Genomic DNA, 25,287 nt, shown 5'->3' with positions numbered 1-25,287 from the left:
TTCCTGCCTCCCTCCCTTTTTAAAATAACAGATTTGTTATATTACATATTTATGGGACCATTTCTGAACTTGGGAGTTTTGGAAAATTAAAACTCATGCATCAACTATCTCACTTGCTGCTACTTTTGGAATACCAGGATTACTAAAGTAAGTAAAAAATATTCAAAAATAAAATAGATGAGAAACATTTAAAAAAAGTTAGATAAAAAGTAATATTTGGAATCAGAAATATAATTAAAGGGGAAGAATAAAAGCTACAGGCAAATTTGTTTCAAACCAGTCACTGAAAATAAACATGTAGGCGAAGCAGGCAGTGAATAAGACTTTGGTATGTTGGCCTATATAGCAAGAGAAATCAAGTTGAAGAGCAGGAATGTCTTCCTGTAACTGGACGCTGATAAGACCACACCTGGATACTGTGTGCAGTTTTGGTCTCCTTACCTGAGGAGGATGTTCTGGCTATAGAAAGAATGCAATAAAATTTTAACAGACTGATTCCCAGGATGGTGGGACAGATGTACAGGGTGAGATTTGATTGGCTAGGATTATAATCACTAGAGTTCAGAATAATATGGAGGGGGTGATCGCATAGAACACTACAAGGTTCTGATAAGATTAGGCAGGGTAGATGCAGTAAGGATTTCTCAATGACCAGGGAATCAGGGGTCACAGATTCAGGATAAGGAGTAGGCCTCAAGACAGAGATGAGGAGGAATTTCTTCACCCAGAGTCATGAGCCTGTGGAACACTCTGCCACAGGAAACTGTTGAGATCAAAACCTCGAAAACTTTCAAGAGAGAGAGGAATAAAAGAGATCAAAGGATATGAAGACAAAGCGGGACAGGGTATTGAATTGGATGATCAATCACTTTCACATTGAATGCTCAAAAGGGCTGAATTCCTACTCCTGCTCCTATTTTCTATGTTAAACTAATTTTCTGAAGTGGGATTTTAAAATGACTTAAATATCAACCTACGTATAAGCTAAAGCAAACTTTTTCAAAACAAAACATCTATCACTCCATTCAAGCTTCTGGTTATCATTAGTAGGCCTTCATTTTATTATCATCTCTCATGTTCCCTTTCCTCTTATCATAGGAAAAGAAATGGATTATAAATAATAGCACGCTTTACAAATCCCTGCAGTGAACAATTTGAGCTTTCATTTGAAAAAAAGACTGTAAAAATATTAGTGTGGAACTTCAATTCACTGAGGTCCAAAACTGTTGATATTAGTGGCAGAGGTGAAAATTTCGTCAAGTAATCTGCTGTCACCTGTGGGTACTATTATAGAGTCTTGATAAAAGATTCAGAACATTTAGACTGTTAAGCCTTGTGAGCAATAAATATTCATGCAAACATATTATATAAATATGATTAAAAAGTTCAAGGAGACAGTTCTCTCAATTTTACATCAAATAGCTCACCTTCTATTTATTCCATTCCTTTTAAAACAATTATATCACATTAGAACAAAGTTCAGCCATTCAGTATGTCTTTGTTTTCTTTCTCAAGTACATAGAGTCATCAGATTTGCCAGGTTTGTTCTTGTACAACTGAGATGAGCATGTTGGAATGGGAACAGACACTAAACAACAAACACAATTTGGGCTAAATGGCTTGTTTCTATCTTGAATGTTCTTTTGTTATTCTATTTTACCAAGTAATAAATACTACACTAGTGACCAGCTAATGCAAGAGTATAGCACAAACTTGGTATTACATTAAGCCATTTTCGATACAAATGAAGTATTAATATAAAAATATTATGCTAAGATACCACATCCTTGGGTATTGAATGCACAAGATGGCTAGCAGTGTAATTGGTGAACTGGCCAGGTATGAAATCAGAGTATTCAACAACACACGGACACGAGGCATAACAAACATACCAACTCCAACACTGGAGGAAGCATCTTCATTCACATGATATTCCATTCACCCCGGATGCAATGGACCTATTCTGTGTAACGAGAAGGTTACATTCACAGGACAGATTACTTCTTTAAATTTCCTATTGTTTGATGTCTTTGCAATAGAATGAGCACAATCATCGCTGGCACAATGAGCACTTTTTGCAGTTTATTTGGTATCCTGGAACAGGTAGCATCTGACAGTGGGTCACAGTTCATAGCAAACTCATTCAAGACATGTATACGAAGTGTCGTGTCATGTTGTCACCCCACTAGCCATGCTGAAAAGGTCTAGCAGAACATACGGTATGTATTATAAGATCAATGATTACTAGATGTTGAGCAACACTCAGATTTTCACATTCAACACTAATGAGAAAGAGATAGAGATAACCATCCCTCCAGAATTTATGTCGCAAGCACGAACAACTGTGCCTGACAACATATCGACTTTATCATTCTAAGACATAGAAAGTCTTCTTCTTCAAAGATAGAAAATGAAAGAGATACCAGATAAACAAACATGTAGACAACTACCAAAACTGTGCACTAGGCAGAGTGCAAGAGTGGAAAATACAGATACTTGACTACCAAAGGTTTCTAAAACATGCAGCCAGCTCAGACTACTGTATGGCACACCAAATCATGCAGAAAGAGTTTGGAAAAACACTCCAACAATGATGACTGTGTGGTAATGTGAGTGGCAGTATCAGCAAAACAACCAAGTTGACAAAGAACAACACATTCTCTCCAGATGGGTACACGATCACCAGAACAGGATGACTTGTCAACCCTCCAGAACATTATATTAAACTTTGCAAGGTTCATCTTGTAAACTCTGTTTTAACTATTTGGTACAATTATGTAATTGACAAAATGTGCTTATGTGCAACAATGTTTATATGTTTGGAATTTTTTTTTTATTTGGAAAAACTGAACTTTGGAAATATTAACCATGAAACTGTTATGTTTCATAGTCAGTATACCTTTAAGAGAAATGCTCAGGAAACCATCACTGCACCAAAGCTTAGTATAATAATAGCATAATGGTATTAAAATCATGTACCTTACCTTAACTGGGATCATTTGAACTATGACATACTACTGAAAACATGCTGCTTAATTCTGTTTTGTTGTAACCTAATACCTTCAAAACTAGCTGAGAACTAATGTGTCTGAGGAATATAATGTTTGGACATAGTACCTATCCACAATAAACATGTGCTGGGATTCTTCAGTATGATATCCCAATCTAATTTCTTATGTTCTGATGTATCAGGGTAAGTGCTGTGGAAGCAGAGGAAAATGACAAAGCAGGAGGAGTAATGAATGGGATGATCAACATAGGAGAGGCTCAGCCAGGCAGTGGGTGGTGAGTGGGAAAGAGACAGCGAGCTGAAAGATGGTAGTAGAGACGGTAAGTAGAAAGATTCAGTATTTGGAGTTGATAAGCAATTAAAAGCTGGTAAGCTATTAAATACAGTAATAACTGTAAACTTGCAATAATGTCAGTTATTAATTTGCTCATTATTTAGCATCATGTTTTATAAAGATAAACTTTATTGAAAAAATTAATTGCAATGAATCTACAATTTAAAAAAAATTCTACATGCAACCTTATTAAAATTTTTCACTATCCCAACTGGCTGATTACTTTTCCAATGAATGCCAGAACACCAGGACATAATTTCACAATGTGAAAAAAAAGATAATTAGCATTCTCACCATAATTGACTATGTGATCGCATCACATTAGCGAGTTAATCAGTAATGTGTAATCATTATAATGTACTAAAACTGTGCTCAAGATTGTAAGGTAAAAAGGATCCAATTATGAGAGTTACTATTGATACTGAATAAAACATTGATCATAAGTCTTCTACTCTTTATAAGTCTTTTATAAGTCTTCTACTCTTTCCTATAACCTTTAGTCTCAGATCTTAAAAACTTAAATATTTTACGTTAAATGAAGTGAAACATCTTCACTACAGATCTTTATCCTTTGAAGTTTAAGACATCTACTTTTCAATGCATATTAGCAAAGAATACATGCAATTCAGCAATAATTAAGAGCGGCATCTACTTTTCAATGCATATTAGCAAAGAATACATGCAATTCAGCAATAATTAAGAGCATGAAATATATAGATCATGCAATAGTGTTGGGATCATAAACTCATAAGTGTCTTATGAATCAGATTTCTAAACTTCTGTATGAAATACCCATAGTTTTATTTCATGTTCATTACTGTCCCAGAGGGTGTCAGTTTCCATGGACCATCTTTAAAAATGAATGCTCCAAAATGAACAGGTATACATTACACTTTTTTTAATTGACTCTTTTTACAATAGCAGGTTTTTACTTCAAAACATGAGCTGTTCCCAGATGTACACAGTTGTAAATTCATTTAGTTTTTGTTTCCTAATAAAATATATTAAATTGGTAGGTCTCTTTCTTTGTTCTCTGGTAGATGTCATTTTTTAATAGATGAACATATTGAAACAGAATAAACAAGAATTACTGTGTTACTGTTAAAAAGCATCCAGAAATAAACAAGGCAATTTTAATTAGACTCATCAGTAAATGTAGTGCGTATATATTGTGGATCAGCTCAAAAAAACCCAACATAAAACTAAATTTAATCCACAAAAAAGCACAAACATTAACAAACATCACAATACATATTAAGTGTTAAGATATTTAAGAAGAGCCTGAAATAGATGGTAAGTACTTTTCAGAAAACCAGAAAACATTACGTGGAACAATTGGCTTTATCTGACAAAATTGTGCTTCTTTTTGTATGAAGCCCATCTGCACACAGGACAGCAGTGTCGCCCTCCTGCCAACCAGACAACAATGCACTGCTGATGGAACACATGACCACATGGTAGCCCCATTATTAAGCAGCCGTTTCTGAAATTTTCCAGGCACACCACACATTCTGTGCAATGCAGCATGTTATTGGGCCAAGTAGACCAATCTGGCTCATCATCATCAGTGATGCTTGTCATTCCATGTAGTCTTGGTGTGCTTTGAGGAATATTGCCAGAATTTCTCTCACTTGCATTGGTTTCTTCATTAGTTAGCACCTTTCCTTTAGCAGGCATTAAATGTGTACCTGCCTCTTCATTATCACTTATTCCTGATTTATTACACATTACATCACAGCTTTCATTTTCAGAATCACTATCAGTCTCATGGCAACTTTCACTTATTTCATCTTCAGAATGCCCTGTTACACATTTAAATCGCCATGTTGGTAAGTTTTTTATGTAATCTGTTGGTATCAATGGATGCAGCCACAGATCTGGGAATGCAAGTCTCTCCAGCAACAAATCAGGATCTTCTTCCCAATCCAAAGTGTGAGGGTAATGCTGAAATGAAGCAATTGGATGGAACAAGTAGCTTGTATACCAATCCCACAGACTTGACAGCCACTCAAGATTATTAACATTTATTTCATCATCATTATTATTACGTCTCCGTTTTTTCTCAAAGTAATCTATTAGCAAACCATGGCCCAGGTATGTGCTGAGAAATAGAGCCGGATGGGATGAATAGAAGGTCCAGTCAGCTCTCACCCAAGAAGCCAAAGTGGTTGTGTTGGCATATCTCAAAAATTTTAAACTATATTCATAAAAACTTTCCAAATATGGTAACTGAAGAAATCCAATTATAGGTAGCCAGGACATTATTAATAATGAGTTATAAGTTCCTAGTGTGCTTATAAGAACTACAAATCGCTTTATAGTAGCACCTTGTGTTATAAATAAGTCCATCCAAGCCATTAAGTTAACCAAAACTAAACTTAAGACAAAGAGATCATTTACTTCAGGCTGCAATGATCTAAGGAATACATCCATTGCATGATGTGATATAAATTCCCCTGTAGTGTTACCATATTTATAGATTCCTTCAGGAGTTTTCACTACATATGCTGGGAATTGTTGTACACCAATTTCTTTCACACGACTGTCATTGTTCCAGTTCTGGACATCAACAAAAATGAATTCTACACGACCTGTAAATTTTATACTGAGAACAGAGTAGAATGCAGGCGGCTGGTCCAGGTTTGCAAACAAGTACATCTTTACAAGATACCGGTCACTTTTATTCCATTCTTCCATTAGCTGGTCAGTGTTTCGGATAGTTTTGATCCGCGATGCCACGTGAGCATTTATCCATTTAAAAATTTGCTCAACTTCAATCTTGCGACCACTGTATTCTTTAAGCATTACTTTCCCTTTTGAAGTGTTAGTCTGCGGAATGGACATTATGAGTGTGGACTTCAACCATCCTCTTTTGCTGCAGTATCTACAGAAAAATACAGAACAACTGAATTGATTTAATCATTATTTGTAAATCACAGAAATAGCAAATGCTACTTGTTAAATTAGTTATAAAAACAGCTCAATTTCACAAATAATAAATATAAATCTATGTAGCAGCTTGAATAGTGAAAACATCAAGTGACACTGAGTTAGAAAAGTTATGAAAGGCACGGTTAAAAAGATGGAATTTGGGGAGTTATACAGAAAGAAGGAGAAAGGTAGCTAGATGAAAAGCTTGGGGAAAAGTGAACCAATGTAAACCTGGTCAGCGGAGCAGGGATAATAGGTGAAGACAGGGTGCATACTTGTTGAATAAGCAGAAATTATGAATGGTGGAAATTGGTATATCAGCAATGGAGCCATTGAAGGTTGGGAAAATGTTTAGTTAATGTTAGGGGTGAGGCTGAGGTAATGCGCAGCTTGATTGGTCCGATTTCATAGTGGGGTTTGAAGTTTTGCTCAGGATCATACAGGCAACAAGTTTTGCTGCAATTGTTTCAGCATGAGAAAATGGAACAGCAAGGCACGGAATCAATGGTAAGGTGTAAAATTTAGGAATGAATTGAAAATAACAGCTTGTCTTTCCAATGTCCATTTATAGGAAACAAAGCATCCACCATGGGGAATCTAACAACAAAGACAATGGAGATTGAAGCAGTGGAAAGCTAGACTGAACAGCATAACAGTGGAAGTTGATTGCTTGTTTTAAATAAATCCTTGGAGTAAGGTAAGCATGGACAAGCTATCATTTATCCATGCAAAGATGGTCATAAAGGAAAATTTTAGGAAATGATGGAGAAATTATAGCAGCTCAACAACAAATTCCTCCATGACCATCCTTGCATGCACAACCAACAATGAGCAATAAATTAGTGAGATGACCTTACTAGGAGGAATTATTTCACACACACACACACGCACACACAATCAGCTTAAACTGGTGTACTGTACAGTACCTCTGCAATACTATTAGGTAGGGATTGACAGAAATTTGACTGAGCAACAAAGAAGGATTGAAATAGTCAAACAATATGAAACTTACAGACATACCTTGAAAGAACAGGAGTCTCCAGAAGTGATGGTTGAAGGCAAAAGGGAAAGTATTGTTGTAGATGTGCTGGCTTTATGCAGCAGAAACATGCGAGGGTTGCCTTAGGATCCAAAGATGTGCAGATTGGGTGGATTGGCCATGCTAAATTGTCCTATAGTGTCCATGGATACACAAGCTAGGTAGAATAGCCATAGTAAATGCAGGGTTACAGGAACAGGGTTGGGGATCTGAATGGGCTGCTCTATGGAGGGTCAGTGTATAGTCGATGGGCTGAATGGCCTCTTTACGTACTGTAAAAATTCTGTGATTAAGAGTTGGACAATACAGGCAAAGCAAGATGTTGGGTTGTTTATATCAAACAATGCGAAAGTTGACACAGAAAGGACAAGTTGGGGAGGGGAGGGGGTCACATCATGGTCACAGAGGATATTATTTGTAGCCAGGTGTGTACATTTATGGTTAAAGACAAGGAAAGGAGTTAAACTGACAAACATAGCCATAAACAGATATGACTCTATGACCTTCTTGCTTTGGTTTCCATGGGATTGAAACCAATCCCCACAATTTCAAAATAAATCCTTAACTGTAATTTTAAAATGCACATATCATATTAAAGAAAAGCAAAATTTCTAATATCTAGTGCTCACAGTTATTGTAGCTACAAATCATGAAAAAGTGCTAGGCAACAAGCTGATAAAACTGAAGTCATAACATGAAAATAATGTTTTGGAAGGATCTGTTAAATGAATCAGCAATTGGCAGTTGCTTCCTTGTAAATTACTTTTAAAAAAAAGGTTTCATCCTATAATTCTGTTATACAATACACATAGTCATCCACACCAATGAATAAGGAACATGAATTGACAAATTAAACTAACACACAATTTATTTTTCAGATTGGAAACAACACCAAGGTTACAACAACAATTTGATATCAGAGAAGATTTTAGTTGCTGCCTCAGCATTGCTGATGGGATAAGACAGAAGTAATCCTACACTAGTAACAGTAATGAGAGGGTCATTTCCCGCCATTTAAGTCATAATACAGCTGGCCCCACTGACTTCTTTCACACATCAACAAAGTGCTTTTAATATATCCAGCCTGGTGAGCCTTTACCTTTCACACTATAAAAGAATATCTTTATTAAATGTGACTGCAGTAACTGTACAATGACAATCTTCTGCTATTATCAAATCTTTCGCAATAATGTAAAAGGACCAAATTATCTGGAGGAAAATGGAATTCTTTGTTACAAATGGACACACTCTAATATAACAGACAGAATACAAACAGTTCTCGAGGGCTGTATGGTGAACTGTAAAACTTACCTGGGGTCACTGGAACAATTGAAAGTTCCTGTACGTATACCAAACTGGGACACTTTCTTCACCATCTTGTGCCATTGATCCTTGCACAATAAAGGATCTTTATCTTTAGCAACAACCTGTAAAATAATTTTACAAGTTATTATAAAAAGGATTGTTATTATTCAGAATTGAAACCTGATCTGCAAGCGTCATATACCAATTCAGAAATGACATGGGACCTCATTACTCAGCAACAGAATGAGGAGAGATTTCTGGCACCATGTGGGACTTAATACCTTGCTGTTTTTAGAAAGACAGAGGACAATATGGTTGCAGAAAATGCTAAGAAAGAAAGTTAATAGTCAAATCTAGTGAAAACAATGCACTGTAGCGTTTCTTACTGATGTTCAAAGTCAATGCACAGCTTAAGATGTGATGAAAGTAGGATCAATTGAGGCTTTCAAAAGGGAAATGTATCATTAACTGAAAAAGGGAAATTTTGCAGGGCTACACAGAAAAAGCTGAGTGGTACAACGTGAATTTCATCTTCAGATAAGTGTGAGGTATTGCATTTTGGAAAGTCAAATCAAGGTAGGAGTTTCATCGTGAATGGTAAGGAATTGAGTGTAGTGGAACACAGGGATCGTGGAGTTCAGGTTCACAGTACTCTGAAAGTGGAGTTACAGGGAGACAGAGCAGTGAAGAAAGCTTTTGGCACAACTGGCCTTTTCAGTCAGAGCATTGAGTATAGAAGTTGGGATGAAATGCTGCAGTTATACAGGATGGTGGTGAAGCTGCACTTGGAGTATTGTGTTCAAGCTTGTTATAGGAAGGATGTTATTAAATTGGAAAGAGTGCAGAAGAAATTTACAAGGATACTGCCTGAACTCAATGGTCTTGAGTTACGGGGAGAGGTTGGAGAAACTAGGAATGTTTTCTTTACAGCATAGGAGACTGAGGGGGGGGTGGGGGAATCTTATAGAAGTGCATAACAACATGACAGGCATGGATAGGGTAAATGCACTCAGTCTTTTTCCCAAGGTTGGGGAATCGAGGACTAGAGGGCATCAGTTTAAGGTTAGAGGGGAAAGAATAAAAAGGAATCTGAGGGGGAACATTTGTTTTAAAACAGAGGGTGGTACACATATGGAAAGAACTGCCAGTGGAAGTCGTTGAGGCAGGTACATTAACAACCTATAAAAGGCATTTGGATAAATACATTGATAGGAAAGGATTACAAGGATATGGGCCAAGTGCAGGGAAATGGGGTTAGCGTGGACAGATATTTTGGTCGGCATGGACCAGTTTAGGCCATAGGGCCTGTCTCCGTGCTGGAGTACTCTATGACTTGTACCTTGTATAGTTTTAGCAAGACCTTCCATCTATTATACTGCATTCACTTTGAAATAAAGGCCAACATTCTATACTTTCTTCTTCCATCATATTGGCCTTTGGTAGAATTTAGATAGTGAAAGTCACCTCCCACCAAAAAAGGAGTACATATTGACAAGGGTGGCTATTAAAGAGTAGACTACACAAAAGCAAACACATGATCCATTTATTTATACACCCATACTACACTTTAGAATCACTGATTTTGCAGGAAATAGGTGGCATTGAAGGTAATGGAAAGGGGTGAAAACATAAAATTAAATGAGAGGAGATGGGTGGAACAATGCCATGACAAACTGTGACATAATAGTTTTGGAGAACAGAGTCTTGAACATAGGTAATTGGCTGTTAAACTAGAATTAATGTCTGGCCTCCTCTGGAAAATGCAAATCTAGTGAATGCACACCTCACGAGAAATACATCATCAATCTCACCATTATTTGCATTTTTCTATCTGCATGGTGTTCTATCCTGCAGAAGGAAGTGATGTTGGATGTACTGACAGCTCATGTTATAAAGCTGGTATCAACTTTGTTTTGGATTGAATGTGTGATCAGGGACATTCTTAAAGCTAAAAAACCTAGAAAGCCTAGTCTGAGAGAGCTGGCTACACCCAGGTTGCTTCCATTGTTCCAACTTAAAAAAAATCCAAGTTGTTAAGTGTCTTCAATAGCCAGTTTGGCATCTCTACCTCACAAACTCTACAAAACAAAACCAGGAGAAAGTAACTTTTTAAAGTGACAGTATCATCACACGAGGGTTATGGGAAAAGGCAGGGAAACAGAGTTGAGGGTTACCAGATCAGCCATGATCTCACTGCAGAGCAACCTGATGGGTTGAATGGCCTACTTCTACTCCTACGTTTTATTTCCTCTCAGCTACCCCAAATTTACTTTTACTCCTGTTCTATCTTTTCTACAATTACGCCAAATCTAACTATTATAGTCACTGTCTCCAAAATAGTTACACTGCAACTTCATCCATTTGCCCAGCTTTATTTCCTAAGTCTAAATCCAGAACTTCCCCTCATCACTTTAGGCTTATTTGTCCTGGCTCAAAAAGTTCTCTTTTGCGCCCTCTGTGCCTTTCGCACTCACTGTACCCTATTTGATATTAAGGTAGTTGATATCCTCAATAATTACTGTCTACTTGCTTTTACACTCAGACATTTGCCTACATATTTGTTGCTCCACCTTTGTCCACTATTTAGGAGTGTCTCGAACACCCCAGACAAATTGGCTACCCCTGCTTTATATCTGAACTCAACCCATACACTCTCACTAGAACGTTTGCATCTCTCCTCCTGACTGTAATTGATTCCTTAACTAGTAACGCTACCTCCTAAGCCTTTTTTAAAAATCTCATCTCTATCCTGCCTGATGGCATCCTCAATATGGATGAATCTATGTTGCTATTTTGGCCCCTCTTTAAGTTAATTTTCTGTTATGACAATGATAGTATTTTGTCATGTACCTATCTGCCCCTGAAGTTCAACAGCTCTATTTGCTATGCTTCTTGCATTTTCATATATAACTTTTAATACTGACAAATTCCTGTTCTGTATACCTTTTAACCTTTGCTTTTTTGATCTTTTCAGTGTTGAATCTATACTAGAACAGCTTGACCAGGGTACAGCTAATTCTGGTGCAGAAATTTTCAGTATTATTGCTGGAACATTAGCAGAGCACGTAGTCATTGTTGTTTCGTGATATCACGTGGAATAAATGAAAATGGCTAATGGCTGACATTAGAGATGTGAGGTCTGCAGAATACACCCAGATAGATTTTCTACTCAGCACTTTGTCTTAAGATGCCTGCAAATGATTCAGCCACATCCTTTGCAGTGAAGTGCTGGGGTCCCCAAAGAGTGGTGATCTTTCCCTCTCATTTCCAATTATGCAGGCTCTTTGATGTCACCATAGGTCACTATTCATGTCACGTTTTCGTCCATTTTTGGTCCAAGACTGTAAAGAAATTTGGAACTGAGTGGCCCTGACCAAACGCAAACAGATAATTGGTGAGTAGGTTACTGCTATCTAAGTGCAGCTTGATAGTACTGACAATAAATCTGAATAGGATGTGGGCATCAACGGCTGAGCCCAGTATTTACTGCCTCATCCCCTTAATTTCCCCCTCATGAACTGTCATCTTAAACCATATATCTGCTGCCTATGTCCTTTCAGGGGTTCACAGGTTTGGAAGGTGCTACATGTTAGCTCCTGAACTTGGAGCTAGCTTCTTGCGATTTCTTTTTGAACAAGGATTCTCGAATCCCTCTGCTCCTTGGCTTTCTGCAGTCTTTCTCCAGTCAAATAATATTCACCTCCTCTATTCCTTCTGTTAAAGTGCACGACCTCACATTTCCCCATATTATGTGCCATCTGGGGATGGCACAATGGCTCAGTGGTTATCAACGCTGCCTCACAGCACCATGTGAAAAGCCAACCTTGGGCAACTGTCAGTGTGGAGCTTGCACATTCTCCCCCTGTAGTGTCTGCGCAGGTTTCATCTGGGTGCTCCAGTTTCATCCCACAGGCCAAGGATGTGCAGGTTGGGGTCGATTGGCCATGCTAAATTGTCCGTAGTGTCTGGGGATATGCAGGTTAGGGTGAATTGGCCATGGGAAATGCAGGGTTACGTGGATAGGGTAGGGGATGGGCCGGAGAGGGATGCTCTTTGGAGGGTCAGTATAGACTCAATGGGTTGAATGACCTGCTTCCACACGGAGGGATTCTATAATTTTATGATAAAATGAAAATAGTGACTAGCTTAGTAGAGGTTAGTCAGCCAGATTGATTTGGACACACCTAGACAGTTTTCCACATTTCCACATTAATGCTACTATGGTCAAATAATATTTGGCTTCTTTGGCTGCTTCATTTATTGAAAGAGTGATGACTATTGTGATATTTAGTATATAAAATTTAGACTGTAAAAATATCAAACAAAAACAGAAATTGCGAGAGAAACTTAGGAGGTCTGGCGCATCTGTGGAGCAATCTGAAGGAGGGTCACTGGACTCTAAACATTAATTCTACTTTCTCTCCACAGATGCTGTCAGAACTGCCAAATTTCTCCAACAACTTCTGTTTCGGATTTCTAACTTCCACAGTTCTTCATTTTAGTTTGAAAAAAGAATGTCATTACTTGGACCAGCCATATGCCATCTTTAGTGTCTTCCACTTGCTCGTAGAAATGCATCTCACCACTGAAGTTGGTGCTGGAGGTAGATTCCGATGCTTCCTCTTCTCGGAGTGCAGAATAAAGCTCACCCTCCATCAAATCACCTGTGGTAATAAAGACACGAAACGACTTTCAAAAACACCATAGAATAACAGAAGGTATAAGACAGTAGAATAACAAATGGCTTGGGGAGAATTCAATTGAGGGACTGTCTTAAGAGGTGACCATTCAGTCTATTGTCCTTGTGGCAGCTCTCTGGAATTGTTACCTAGTAATTCAAATTTCCTACAAGTTTGCTTATCTGACATTTACTTCCCTCTCTCTTACAACACATTCAGGAAACTGGGTCTGTATTTTCTAGCATTCTGAAGAATGACAGCTGGAGATGGAAGTGAATTTGTTCACTCAGAGGGAAGTGAACTTTTGGAATCCTCCACCCAAGAGTTGTGGAAACTCAATCATTTAGCATATTCCAGATGTATAGTGATCCAGACGTTCTGAAAACTGAGATAATTAGTCACAATTTAATTAAATGGTGGGCAGCCTAGAGGGCTGAATGGCTTATTCACTGCCTTCACTAATAGTTATTATGCCAGAGATATACAATACCGAAACAGACACTTCGGTCCAACTCGTCCATGCCAACCAGATATCCTAAAGTCTCGCTAAAAGATTCCACCCTATGTCAGCTCTCTGAAATTGCTATCCATTCATTCAAATTTCCTAAATGTTTACTTATCTGATATATTTTAAAAGGGAAGTAAATAAAGTAAGTAAAATTGGGGACGTGGTGGCCCAATAGTATTATTGCTAGACTGTTAATACAGAGACCTACATAAGGTTCCGTAGACCTGCGTTCAAATCCTGCTACAGCAGTTCGTGGAATTGAATTCGATAAAAGAAAAATCTCGAATTAAGAGTCTAACGATGACCGTAAATCCATTGTCAGAAAAACCCATCTGGTTCAATAATATCCCTGAGGGAAAGAAACTGCCATCCCTACCTGGTCTGGCCTACATGTGACTCTGGACCCACAACCTGGTTAACTCTTAACTGTCCTGTAGGCATTTAGAGATGGGCAATAAATGCTGCCTAGCCAGAGGCGCCCTGATCCCGTGAATGAATAAAGAACTAGGAATTGTTTTCAGTCGGACATTTTCATACCCTAATAAACAGCTGGATGTATAAAATCACTAAAACTCTTCCTTGTTCATTTTTTAAATCATCATTAACCTTAAAGATTTTGAATACCTCTGGTAAATCTTAAATGAGAACTTCCATAACTAAGATTTACTTGCTTCTTTTACCTATATTTAGGTCTTCCTAAATAGGGTGCCAAAATTAGACAATGCTGCTGCTTGACCTGCTAGGCCTTTTCCAGCTTCACACTTTATCAACTCGGACTTTCTAGCATCTGCAGTCCTCATTATCTCCATATTGCAAAACTTGAAAGGGTTCAGAAAACATTTGCAAGAATGTTGCCAGAGTTGGAGGGTTTGAGCTATAGGGAGAGGCTGAATAGGCTGGGCCTGTTTTCCCTGGAACATCAGAGGCTGAGGGGTGACCTTATAGACATTTATAAAGTCAAGGCGCATGGATAGAGTAAATAGGCAAGGTCCAAAACTAGAGGCATAAGTTTAAGATGAGAAAGGAAAGATATAAAAGGGTCAACTTTTTCACACAGAGGGTGATGTGTGTATGGAATTAGCTGCTAAACAAAGTGTTGGAGGTTGGTACACTTACAACATTTAAAAGGCATCCAGACAGGTACATGAATAGGAAGGGTTTAGAGTGATATGGGCCAAATGTTGGCAAATGGGACTAGATTAATTTAGGATATCTGGTTGGCATGGACAAGTTGGACCGAAGTGTCTGTTTCGGTATTGTATATCTCTGGCATAATAACTATTAGTGAAGGCAGTGAATAGTAATGACACTAGACTAATAATTCAAACACCATGCAATTTTCAAGGGACACGTGTTTGAATCCCACCATGACAGACACTGGAGTTCTAATTCAAAAAAGATCTGAAGTAAAAAATATTAGACTAACAGTAATCATATAACCACTGTTGGTTGTTGCAAAAGCTCAGGTAATTCACTTATGTCCATTTAGAGACAGAAAACTGAGACACATCTAATCTGGCCTGGGTCTCTTTTTAAGTCACCCATGGGAACGGGCATAGCTGGCTAGCCAGCATTTATTGCCCATCCCTAATTGCCTTGAAGAATGTGGTAGAGAGCTGTTCTTCTTGAAATGTTGCAGTCCATGAGATTAACTCAATTCCACCAGGGAGGGAATTCAAGGATTCCCAGGTCATGTATTTAGAAGGTGCTGCATAAGGATCTTTGGATCATTGCAAATTCCTGCAATGCATCTTTTAGGTAGCAGCAGCAGTGTGTACTAAGTGTCGGTGGTGGAGAGAGTAGATACTTGTGGATGTGGTGCCAACCAAGTGTCTTGGATGGAGCTGCACTCATCCTGGAAAGTGTGGAGTATGCTATCATATTCCTGACTTGAGCTTTGTAAATGGTGTACAGGCTTTGAGAAGTCAGGATCTGTTACTTGCTGTAGAATTCCTAACCTCTGAGCTGTTCTTGTAAACTCTGTATTTTGGATGTAGGTTTGCTTGCTGAGCTTGAAGGTTCATTTCCAGACGTTTCATCACCCTACTAGGTAACATCTTCAATGGGCCTCAGGCGAAGCAATGCTGGACATTCCTGCTTTCTATTTATATGTTTGGATTTCTTTGGGTTGGTGATGTCGTTTCCTATGGTGATGTTATTTCCTGTGGTGAAGTCACTTCCTGTTCCTTTTCTCAGGGGGTGGTAGATGGGGTTTAACCCGATGTGTTTGCTGATAGAGTTCCGGTTAGAATACCATGCTTGTAGGAATTCTCGTGCGTGTCTTTGTTTGGCTTGTCCTAGAATGGATGTGTTGTCCCAGTCAAAGTGGTGTTCTTCCTCATCCGCATGTAAGGATACTAGTGATACAATGTCATTTACAAAATACCATGCAAGGATTGTAACAAACACTACATTGGACAAACAGGCAGAACACTAGCCGCCATGATACATGAATACCAACCAGTCACAAAAAGACATGACCCTCTCTTACTAGTATCCTCACATACAGATGAGGAAGGACACCACTTTGACTGGGACAACACATCCATCCAAGGACAAGCCAAACAAAGACACGCATGAGAATTTCTAGAAACACGGCATTCCAACTGGAACTCTATCAACAAACACATCGAGTTAGACCCCATCTACCACCCCCCTGAGCAAAGGAACAGGAAGTGACTTCATTACCGGAAATAATATCACCACAGGAAACGACATCACCAACTCAAAGAAACCCAAACATATAAACAGAAGGCAGGAATTTTCAGCAGTGCTTCGCCTGAGGTCCATTGAAAATGTTACCTAGTAGAGTGATGAAACATCTGGAAATGAACCTTCAAGATCAGCGAGCAAACCTACATCAAAAACCTCAGCCCGAGCTACAAATCTTCTCAAAAAACTCTGTATTTATTGGTGAATCCAGTTGAGTTTCAAATCAATGGTGACCCCCACAATGTTGATAGTGGAGATTCAGTGATGGTAGACATGGAGTGGTGGTCAGATTGTCTTTTATTGGAGATAGCAACTGTCTGGCATTTGTGTGCCACAAATATTACTTGTTGCATTTTAACCCACACCTGGATATTGTCAAGGTCTTGTTGCATTTGAATATGGACTGGTTCAGTATCTGAGTAATCACAAATGGTACTGAACGAAGCAATCATCAGTGCACATCCCTACTTCTGACTTGCACGGTGGGCTCCAGAGATGCATACAATATTCTAGTTGTGGCCTAACCAATGTTTTATACAGTTCCAGTATACCTTAAACTCTGCGCCTTGGATAATTAATGCAAGTGCACAACATGCCTTTTTAACCACTTTATCCACTGGTCCTGATATCTTCATGGACTGATGTACATGAACACCAAAGTCCTCAGTGCTTCCCAAGGTGCTGCTGTTGATCATGGGGCTCTTTTGCATTCTTTTGCCTTGTCTACCCTACGCAAGTGCATCACCTCACATTTATTTGCTATGGCTCAGCCCATCTAAACCCTCTTGTAATCTAAGGCTATCCCCCTCTAGCATCCCACTGTTATTTTGTATCTGTGAACTTACTGATCAACCCTCCCACATTCAAGCATAAATTATATGTATATCATCCATAAACTGCAAGAGTTCCAACATTGACCCCTCTGGATACAGACTTCCAATTGGAAAAACCCCTCTCAACGATCATCCTCTGCTTCCTGCCATTCAGCCAGTTGTGGATTCAATTTGCCAAATTTCCTCGGATTTCCATGGGCTCTCGTCAGTGATATCAGTCTCCCATGCCAGACCTTCACAAACCCTTCAAATCCAAATAGGCTACATCAAAAGGACTGTCCTCATCTACACACCTGATCATCTGTTCGAAAAATTCAATCAAATTGGTCAGACATAAGACAAAAGAGAGATTTGAACTTTAACAAAACTATGCTGGTTAGATAGACTGGCTTGTAGATCCCTAATTTATCCCTTGCTAACTTCTTCAATAATGGTACCACATTTGCTGTCCTCCAGACCTCTGGAACTGCTCCTGTAGCCAGAGGGGAACTGAAAGATTTTGCAATTGCCCTTGCTATTTCCTCCCTTGCAACAACATTTCATCCAGCCACTACAATTTATTACTTTTAAATCTGCCAGGCTACTCAAAACTTTCTTTCTATGCCAATTTCTTTAATTGTATCACAGACCTTCTCCCTGATTTCTATCCCCATATCATCTCTCTCACTCGTGAACACTGATACAAATTATTCATTTAGAAGGGCATAAGTGAGGACTGCAGATGCTGGAGATCAGAGTCTAGATTAGAGTTGTGCTGGAAAAGCACAGCAGGTCAGGCAGCATCCGAAGAGCAGGAAAATAGACGTTTCAGGAAAAAGCCCTTCATCAGGAATCATTTAGAATCTTACCTATGTTCTCCTACTCCTTTCCTCATGTTCCCTCAATATCCTTTTTAATTTACCTGTAAAATGGCTAAGGGTTTTCCTTTATTTTATCTACCAGTAACTTTTCATGTCCTATCTAGTTCTCCTCATCTAAGTTCCCTCTTGCACATTCTATACTCCTCACAGGTCTCTGCTGTTTTGAGTCCTCAGCATCTGTCATAATCTTCCTTTTTTAAAAAAATCTTGTTGTTCACAGGATTTGATGGCGCCACTTCTTTTGTCTTTTGGAACATTTGACCTTGTCCTCTCTTGATTTCCTTTTTGAATGCATCCACTGTTGAGATAGATTTACCTGAATATATCTGCTCTCATTCTGGATGCTGCCTGACCACTGTGATTTCCAGCATTTTGTGTTTTTACAACAGATTCCAGCAACTGCAGTAATTTGGTCCTGCCCAGAGTGTAGTTCAGTCAATCACGTTGTTTAAGGGCTGGAATCACATGTAAGGTAAGGATTGCAGATTTCCTTCCCAATAGGGCATCAGTGCACCAGCTGATTTTTGTCACGACCTGCTCAACTTTTTATTCCAGACTTTTATCAATTTCAAATTTCACCATCTGCCACAGTGGGATTCAAACCCATGTTCCCAGAACATTAGGCTGAGATTCAAGATTACATGTGACATTACCAATATGCCACCACCTGTCCCTGTTTTACCATTTTACTTTGTTTTCCTGTTTAATGTATTGAGCTTCGCCATATACTATTGAGTTAGTGCTCCACTAACATCAATGCGATGACTGTGAATTTTAAACATGTGGAGTGAGTATCTTTGTAATGCTACCTTTTACCAGGCTACTCAGAATCCAGTGAAAACAGCAACCCTAAGATAATTTGATTGATTCACAAGTATAGAGCTGCAACATTGCAGTATTTGTCCTCATGGTACTTTTCCAGATAGACATTTTACAATTCGTAGGAAACTAGAGAGCTGTGAAATATGGTAATTGTTATTTTTATCTGTCTAAAGTCAGAGTTAGCACATCAAATGTGTAAATGAGTGTCCACCTTCAAAGTGGTCTGTGGGACTTCAGTAGTGTAATAAAATAGATACATATTAGAGATGAAGGAAGGAGGAGATGCAATTAATAGCAATAAATCAGCACAAAATGTAAAATAAAATTACTGAAATCTGGGTGTCACTATGCATGATTCACAAACAGTTAATATGTAGGTACAGCAAGTGATTAGGAAAGCCATTACAATATTATCATTTATCACATGGAGGCAGTAGCGTAACAGTAATATCAGCACTTCAGATGGTAAACCTTGAATTTTGAAAATCTGGAATAAAATGCTAGACTAATGGCAATCACAGTCAATTGTCATTAAAATCTCTGATTCACAAATGCCCCTTAGAGAAAGCAATATGATATCCTTACCTACACATGATGCTTGACGCAATGCAATGAAATGCCCTAGCGAGTTTTGAGAAGATTTGTAGCTCAGGTTGAGGTTTTGGATGTAGGTTTGCTCGCTGAGCTGGAAGGTTCATTTCCAGATGTTTCGTTACCCTACTAGGTAACATCTTCAGTGGGCCTCAGGCAAAGCAATGTTGAAAATTCCTGCTTTCTATTTATATGCTTGGGTTTCTTTGGGTTGGTGATGTCATTTCCTGTGGTTATGTTATTTCCTGTGGTGAAGTCACTTCCTGTTCCTTTTCTCAGGGGGTGATAGATGGGGTCTAACTCAATGTGTTAATCTTATACAGACAACAAGTCATCATGGTAGCCCACAAACTCACCAACACACTAAAACAGCATATAACATACTTGAAAGGCGCTATACAGACAACAAGCAAAACTAATGTCATTTACAAAATACCGTGCAAGAACTCTAACAAACACTACATTGGACAACCAGGCAGAAAACTAGCCACCAGGATACATGAACATCAACTAGCCTCAAAAAGACATGACCCTCTCTCACTAGTATCCTCACATACGGAGGAGGAAGGGCACCACTTTGACTGGGACAACATATCCATCCTAGGACAAGCCAAACAAAGGCATGCACGAGAACTCCTAGAAGCATGGCATTCCAACCGGAACTCTATCAACAAACACATCGAGTCAGACACCCTCTACCACCCCCTGAGCAAAGGAACAGGAAATTATTTCACTACAAGAAATGACATCACCAACCCAAACATATAAATAGAAAGCAGGAACTTTCAGCATTGCTTCGCCTGAGGCCCACTGAAGGTGTTACCTAGTAGGGGAACAAAACATCTGGAAATGAACCTTCCTGCTCAGCAAGCAAACCTACATCAAATAAAATGCCTTTTAGGCAATTATGGATGGGTAATAATTGCTGGCAATCCTAAGAACAAATATTACAAAAAGAAAGTAACTATTGTTCCTTGACAGTCAATTGCACTTCCATCACTAAATCCCCATTTTGAATATCCTGATGGGTACCATTGACCAGAAACTGAACTGGACTTACCACAGAAATATTGTGACTGCAAGAGGTTAGAGATTAGGAATCCTGCAGTGAGCAACTCACCTCCAGACTCCCCAAAGTTTGTCCACCACCAGCAAGACACAACCCAGATGTGTGATGGAATACTCTCCATTTTCCCGGATGAGTCAACTCCAACAACATTCATTGAGCTTGACACCATCCAGGAAAAACCCCTGGCTTGCACTTTTGCACCATATTCAAAACATTTAGTCCCTGCACCACAGATGCTCACTAGCAGAGGGGTGTGCCACCTACATGATGCACTGCAGAAATTCACCAAGTACTTTCCAAACCCAAAACCATCCATAAGAATGAGGGCATCAGATATATGGAAAATTACTACATAGAGTTCTCTTTCAAGACATTCACCATCTGGACAGAAATATATCACCTCCCCTTCAGCATTGCTGGATCACAATCCTGGAACTCTCTCCCTAACAAAATTGCAGGTCTACCTAAACCAAATGGACAGCAGCGGTTCAAGAAGGCAACCCACCACCACCTTCAAGAATATTCTGTGAATGGACCGGCCAGCAATGCCACATACCACGAATTAGAAAAATTACAAATAACAATCTAAACTCTTATCAAACATTAGATTACAATAGTCAAGGAAATAAGATTGTAAATTATAAATTCATTCATTCATAAATTATAATGTGCAATCATTTTTGTCTTTCTTAAAAAGGCAATTGCTAGGTGGGATGTCTGAAGAGTTTAAAATGATAGCTATTTTGAGTTTAACATGGAAAACAAAATATGTATACACCACCTGCTGCTACAATTAAACTAAATTAACTCCCTACAGTACACAACTTAAAGACAAACAAGGGACAGATGCATTGCACATATTGTTTTCTGACAAATAGGTACATCAACAGTATATGGCGCAACTCAGACAAAAAAAAAGTATTTGATCTTCTTGATTCAAACCTGGAAATCTCACATCTCAAGTCTTATCTTACATTACGTATTTAAACAGCAGTAGTTCTCTAGACCAGGAGGCCTGGGTCCAAGTCCCACCCTACACAGCACCTCCAGAACAAGTTGATTCGAAAATATATACGTTTTTACATTAACTCCAACAAGGGAAACTAGGTAAAGTAACTTTACCTAGTAAGAAAACATAATTTTAAAATGTACCTGTGAAATTATCTTCCTGAACAATGGGATAGGGTCAAAACAGGTTTAAGGCAGAGGTAAAGAGACTATTGAGCAACAGGGGACAAAGCATAAAAACAAAAGTGGATTTGAGGCAACAATCACACCACTCGAGTACAGTCCTCTACAGAAAGCTGGATTGAATCAATCAGCTGAAGATTTTCCCCATGCCACATGACTTGAAAACTTCATTATCACAAAAGGTGTACAATTTTAAACTGATTACCTCAGTCCAAAAACAAATACAAAGTGACTTCAATATCTAAAACCCAAGCTGATACATAAAATCCACCTTTAAAAATAAGCTGAGGCTTTAAATGTTTAAACAGCTATCAAAATGGACATCAACCTGATCTATGAACTACTCAAGCCCTTAAGAAAGATGGCATCATTACTTCATCACAGATTTTATGGCATACACACTAACCAGACTTTCTAAAGCTGCAATACTCATCCTAGTACATGTTTACAAGGAAATGTTTCTAAATGATTCATTAACACAACATGATATCACTCAAAATATGGGAGTATAAAGTCAAATGCAACAACTCTTAAAACAACCTAAACTCTGAAAACAAGAACAAATCAAGTGTACTAAAAATACAATTCTCCTTTAACGATTGTTGATAAATTATTGCCAATGCTGATAAGATACATTTCAATAATGAGAAGCATTATACAGATTCTAATACTTCTTTTAAAAAAAGGACAGAAAATACTGGTAAAACTCAACTGTTCTGTCTTCATTAGAACATAAGCAATTCAGCTCCAAGACCTGCTGTCATTCAATACCATCATGGCTGATCACATATAACATTCAACTCTTATTTTCCTGCTTGCTCTCCATAACTTTTCAACCCATTACTAATTAAAATGCTATCTCCTCCTTAAATTTACTCAATGTCCTGTCATCCAGAATCTGAGAGAAGTAATTTTATATCTGTTTGAAATCTGCTATCCCTTACCTAAAACTACAACCTGTTATAATAGATTGTCCCACAAGAGGTAATATCCTCTCTACATCTACTTTTCAATTACCTTAAGAACTTCTATACCTCAATTAGATCTTCTCTAATTCTTCTAAATTCTTGACAGCACAGGCCTAAACTGCTCAATTGTCTTTCTTCATAAGAGAAAGAATCTCCTCTGAGCTGCCTCCAATGCAATTAATAGAGAAAGAGTGAGTACTTCAAGTCTGAAACATGTTGTTAGAACCAATGATGAATGATCATCAATTTGAAATTTCAACATCATTTCTCTCAACGGATATTATCTGACTTGCTGACTACTTCCAGCATTTTCTGTTTCTATGTCAGATTTTCAGCACCAGTGGGTACTGTGCTTTTGTACTTGTACTTTAAAATAAACTAACAATGAACAGGAGAAGTAAATAAACACTAAGGACTGGGATCAAAATATAAAAGATATCCAACAACAATGCAAAGAGTTGAAAGAGCTAAATGATTCCTTCTGGATTGATGAATGGATATTGTGTGGGACCTGCATACTTTGGGAAGAGAAGTCCTCCATGACCATCATGACCTGAATATTTAGAATTAAAACAGTAGGATACCCTCAGCAAGTCCGGTAGCATTTGAATGGTGGAAAGGGGACAAATGTGAAAGAATTCAGAGTACCTTTGAGAACAATCTTGGTGACAAAAAGAAACCGCAGGTACTGAAATCCAAAGTAAACTAGCAGGAGGCTGGAAGAACACAGCAAGCCAGGCAGCATCAGGTGGAGGAGTTAATGTTTTGGGTCAAGACCCTTTACCAGGATCGGGGAAGGGGGTTAAGAAATAAATAAAGGGAAGGGTTGGGGAAAGGTGGGTGAGATAACGATAGGTGGATGCAGGTAGGGGGTTATTGTGATGGGTCAGTGGGACCTGCATCTACCTATTGTTATCTCATCTACCTTTCCCCCATTTATTTCTTAGTGCCTTCCCCCTACCTCATCCTGATGAAGGGTCTCGACGCGAAACGTCGACTACTCCACCTCCTGATGCTGCCTGGCTTGCTGTGTTCTTCCAGCCTCTTGCTTGTCTACTTTGAAAACAGTCTGTCTGGCAGCATCTTTAGCCAGAAAGTAGAGTTAAGGTTTCGGGTTCAACGCACCTTCGTCAAAACTAATTGTAGCTGGGAAAAGGTTGGTATGATGTACATCTCTAACTCTATACACATCAACCTTTCCCGAGCTACAATCAGTTCTGAAGGGGCACTGAACCGGAAACCTTATCTCTGCTTTCTCTACGGATGCTGGTACATCTGCTGTATTTTTCCAGAAATTTGTTTTTATTTCTGATTTCCAGCGTTCGCAGTTTTTTTAAAGACAGTCTGATCCTTTACCGGATTTCTGCACCAGCTCCCGGACATCTTTCTTCTCGGGCAGGCCGGCGTAGCAGATCCCCCTGCACTCCAGGATGGTGCGGAGTTTCTTGAAGCTCAGAGCCACGGGGTCCACTAACTGCGTGGCGAACACCCCCGTCTCATACCAGACGATGGCTTCGAAAAAGCGAGCCAGCACGAAGAGGACGATGAAGTAGAGGAGCAGGAAGAAAAGCTTGAGCCACATCTTCGAAGCAGACTGGGATTATGTATACGATGATGAATCTCAAACCGGGCCCTCCTGGAGCTGTTGCCCCGACACCAACATCTCAGTCACCCCCTTTTTTCGGGGAGTTTTTTTAAATTCCTTTTCTCGGTCTGAATACTTCCACCTTGTCAAATCTCCAAACGAACCTAATGTAAGTCTCTCAAACACGCTCAGATTTATGTAGTCGACTGCCTGTCTCCTTTTAATTAATGATCGGGTCAGTATTTGTCACTCTCCAGGTTTCAGGCCCACTCCAGAACCATTTTCCCGGCCCAGATCCAGACGCCTGTAAATACAACGTGCGCATGCGCAGAGACGCGGACCTCACTGGATGACGCAACGAATCTCATTTGCATGGTTTATTAATTATGTATACCATTTTGTGACGCGCGCCTAATTTGCATGTTGCTTGTTAATTATGTATGCAGTTTATAACCCGAGTTTTATTTGTATGCTACTTATTATGCGTCGATCCATCTTATATTTCATTGTGACGCAACGTAATTTACATTTTATTATCCATTATTTAAGATCTATTGTGACGCAAAGCACGAGTGACAGCCAATGAGGCACTGCTGCTGTGGCTGCTGAAACTAGTATCCTCTTCACCACCCAGTAGCCCTCCAGAGACGAATGGGTTAGTGAAGTAATTTGCAAGATTTCTTGTAGGATAATGGTAATGACCCTACCTCTAGACCGGGAAACTCTAGTTCAAGTCCCACCTACTCCGGAGATTTGTAATATCATTTATGAAGTGTTTAAAATATCATATAACACCAGGTTATAGACTATGACCTGGTGTTGTGTGATTTTTAACTTTGTACACCCAAAT

At 38.9% G+C, this 25,287-nt stretch overlaps 1 protein-coding gene across 4 annotated transcripts in view; it reads right to left on the bottom strand.

Annotated features, from left to right (window-relative positions):
• The window catches only part of LOC122556817 (charged multivesicular body protein 3), a 68,162-nt gene extending 43,364 nt beyond the window's left edge, over positions 1–24,798 (bottom strand). The window contains exons 1-4 of one of the 4 annotated variants that reach the window (XM_043704068.1): positions 24,209–24,789; positions 13,144–13,283; positions 8,626–8,741; positions 4,228–6,228 (exon numbers count right to left, since the gene is read on the bottom strand). In XM_043704068.1, the coding sequence (XP_043560003.1) occupies positions 4,686–6,228; positions 8,626–8,741; positions 13,144–13,283; positions 24,209–24,434 (2,025 nt within the window). In that variant the 5' untranslated portion in view covers positions 24,435–24,789 and the 3' untranslated portion in view covers positions 4,228–4,685. Of the gene's footprint in view, positions 1–4,227; positions 6,229–7,204; positions 7,472–8,625; positions 8,742–13,143; positions 13,284–24,208 lie in introns of those variants that run through there. The other 3 variants (XM_043704316.1, XM_043704231.1, XM_043704400.1) reach the window with 3 other exon arrangements.
• Between the last annotated feature and the right edge of the window lie 489 nt (positions 24,799–25,287).

This window comes from Chiloscyllium plagiosum, chromosome 1 (assembly GCF_004010195.1).
Source record: "Chiloscyllium plagiosum isolate BGI_BamShark_2017 chromosome 1, ASM401019v2, whole genome shotgun sequence".
Taxonomy (NCBI): Eukaryota; Metazoa; Chordata; class Chondrichthyes; order Orectolobiformes; family Hemiscylliidae; genus Chiloscyllium; species Chiloscyllium plagiosum.
This window is presented reverse-complemented; position numbering and strand designations above follow the sequence as displayed.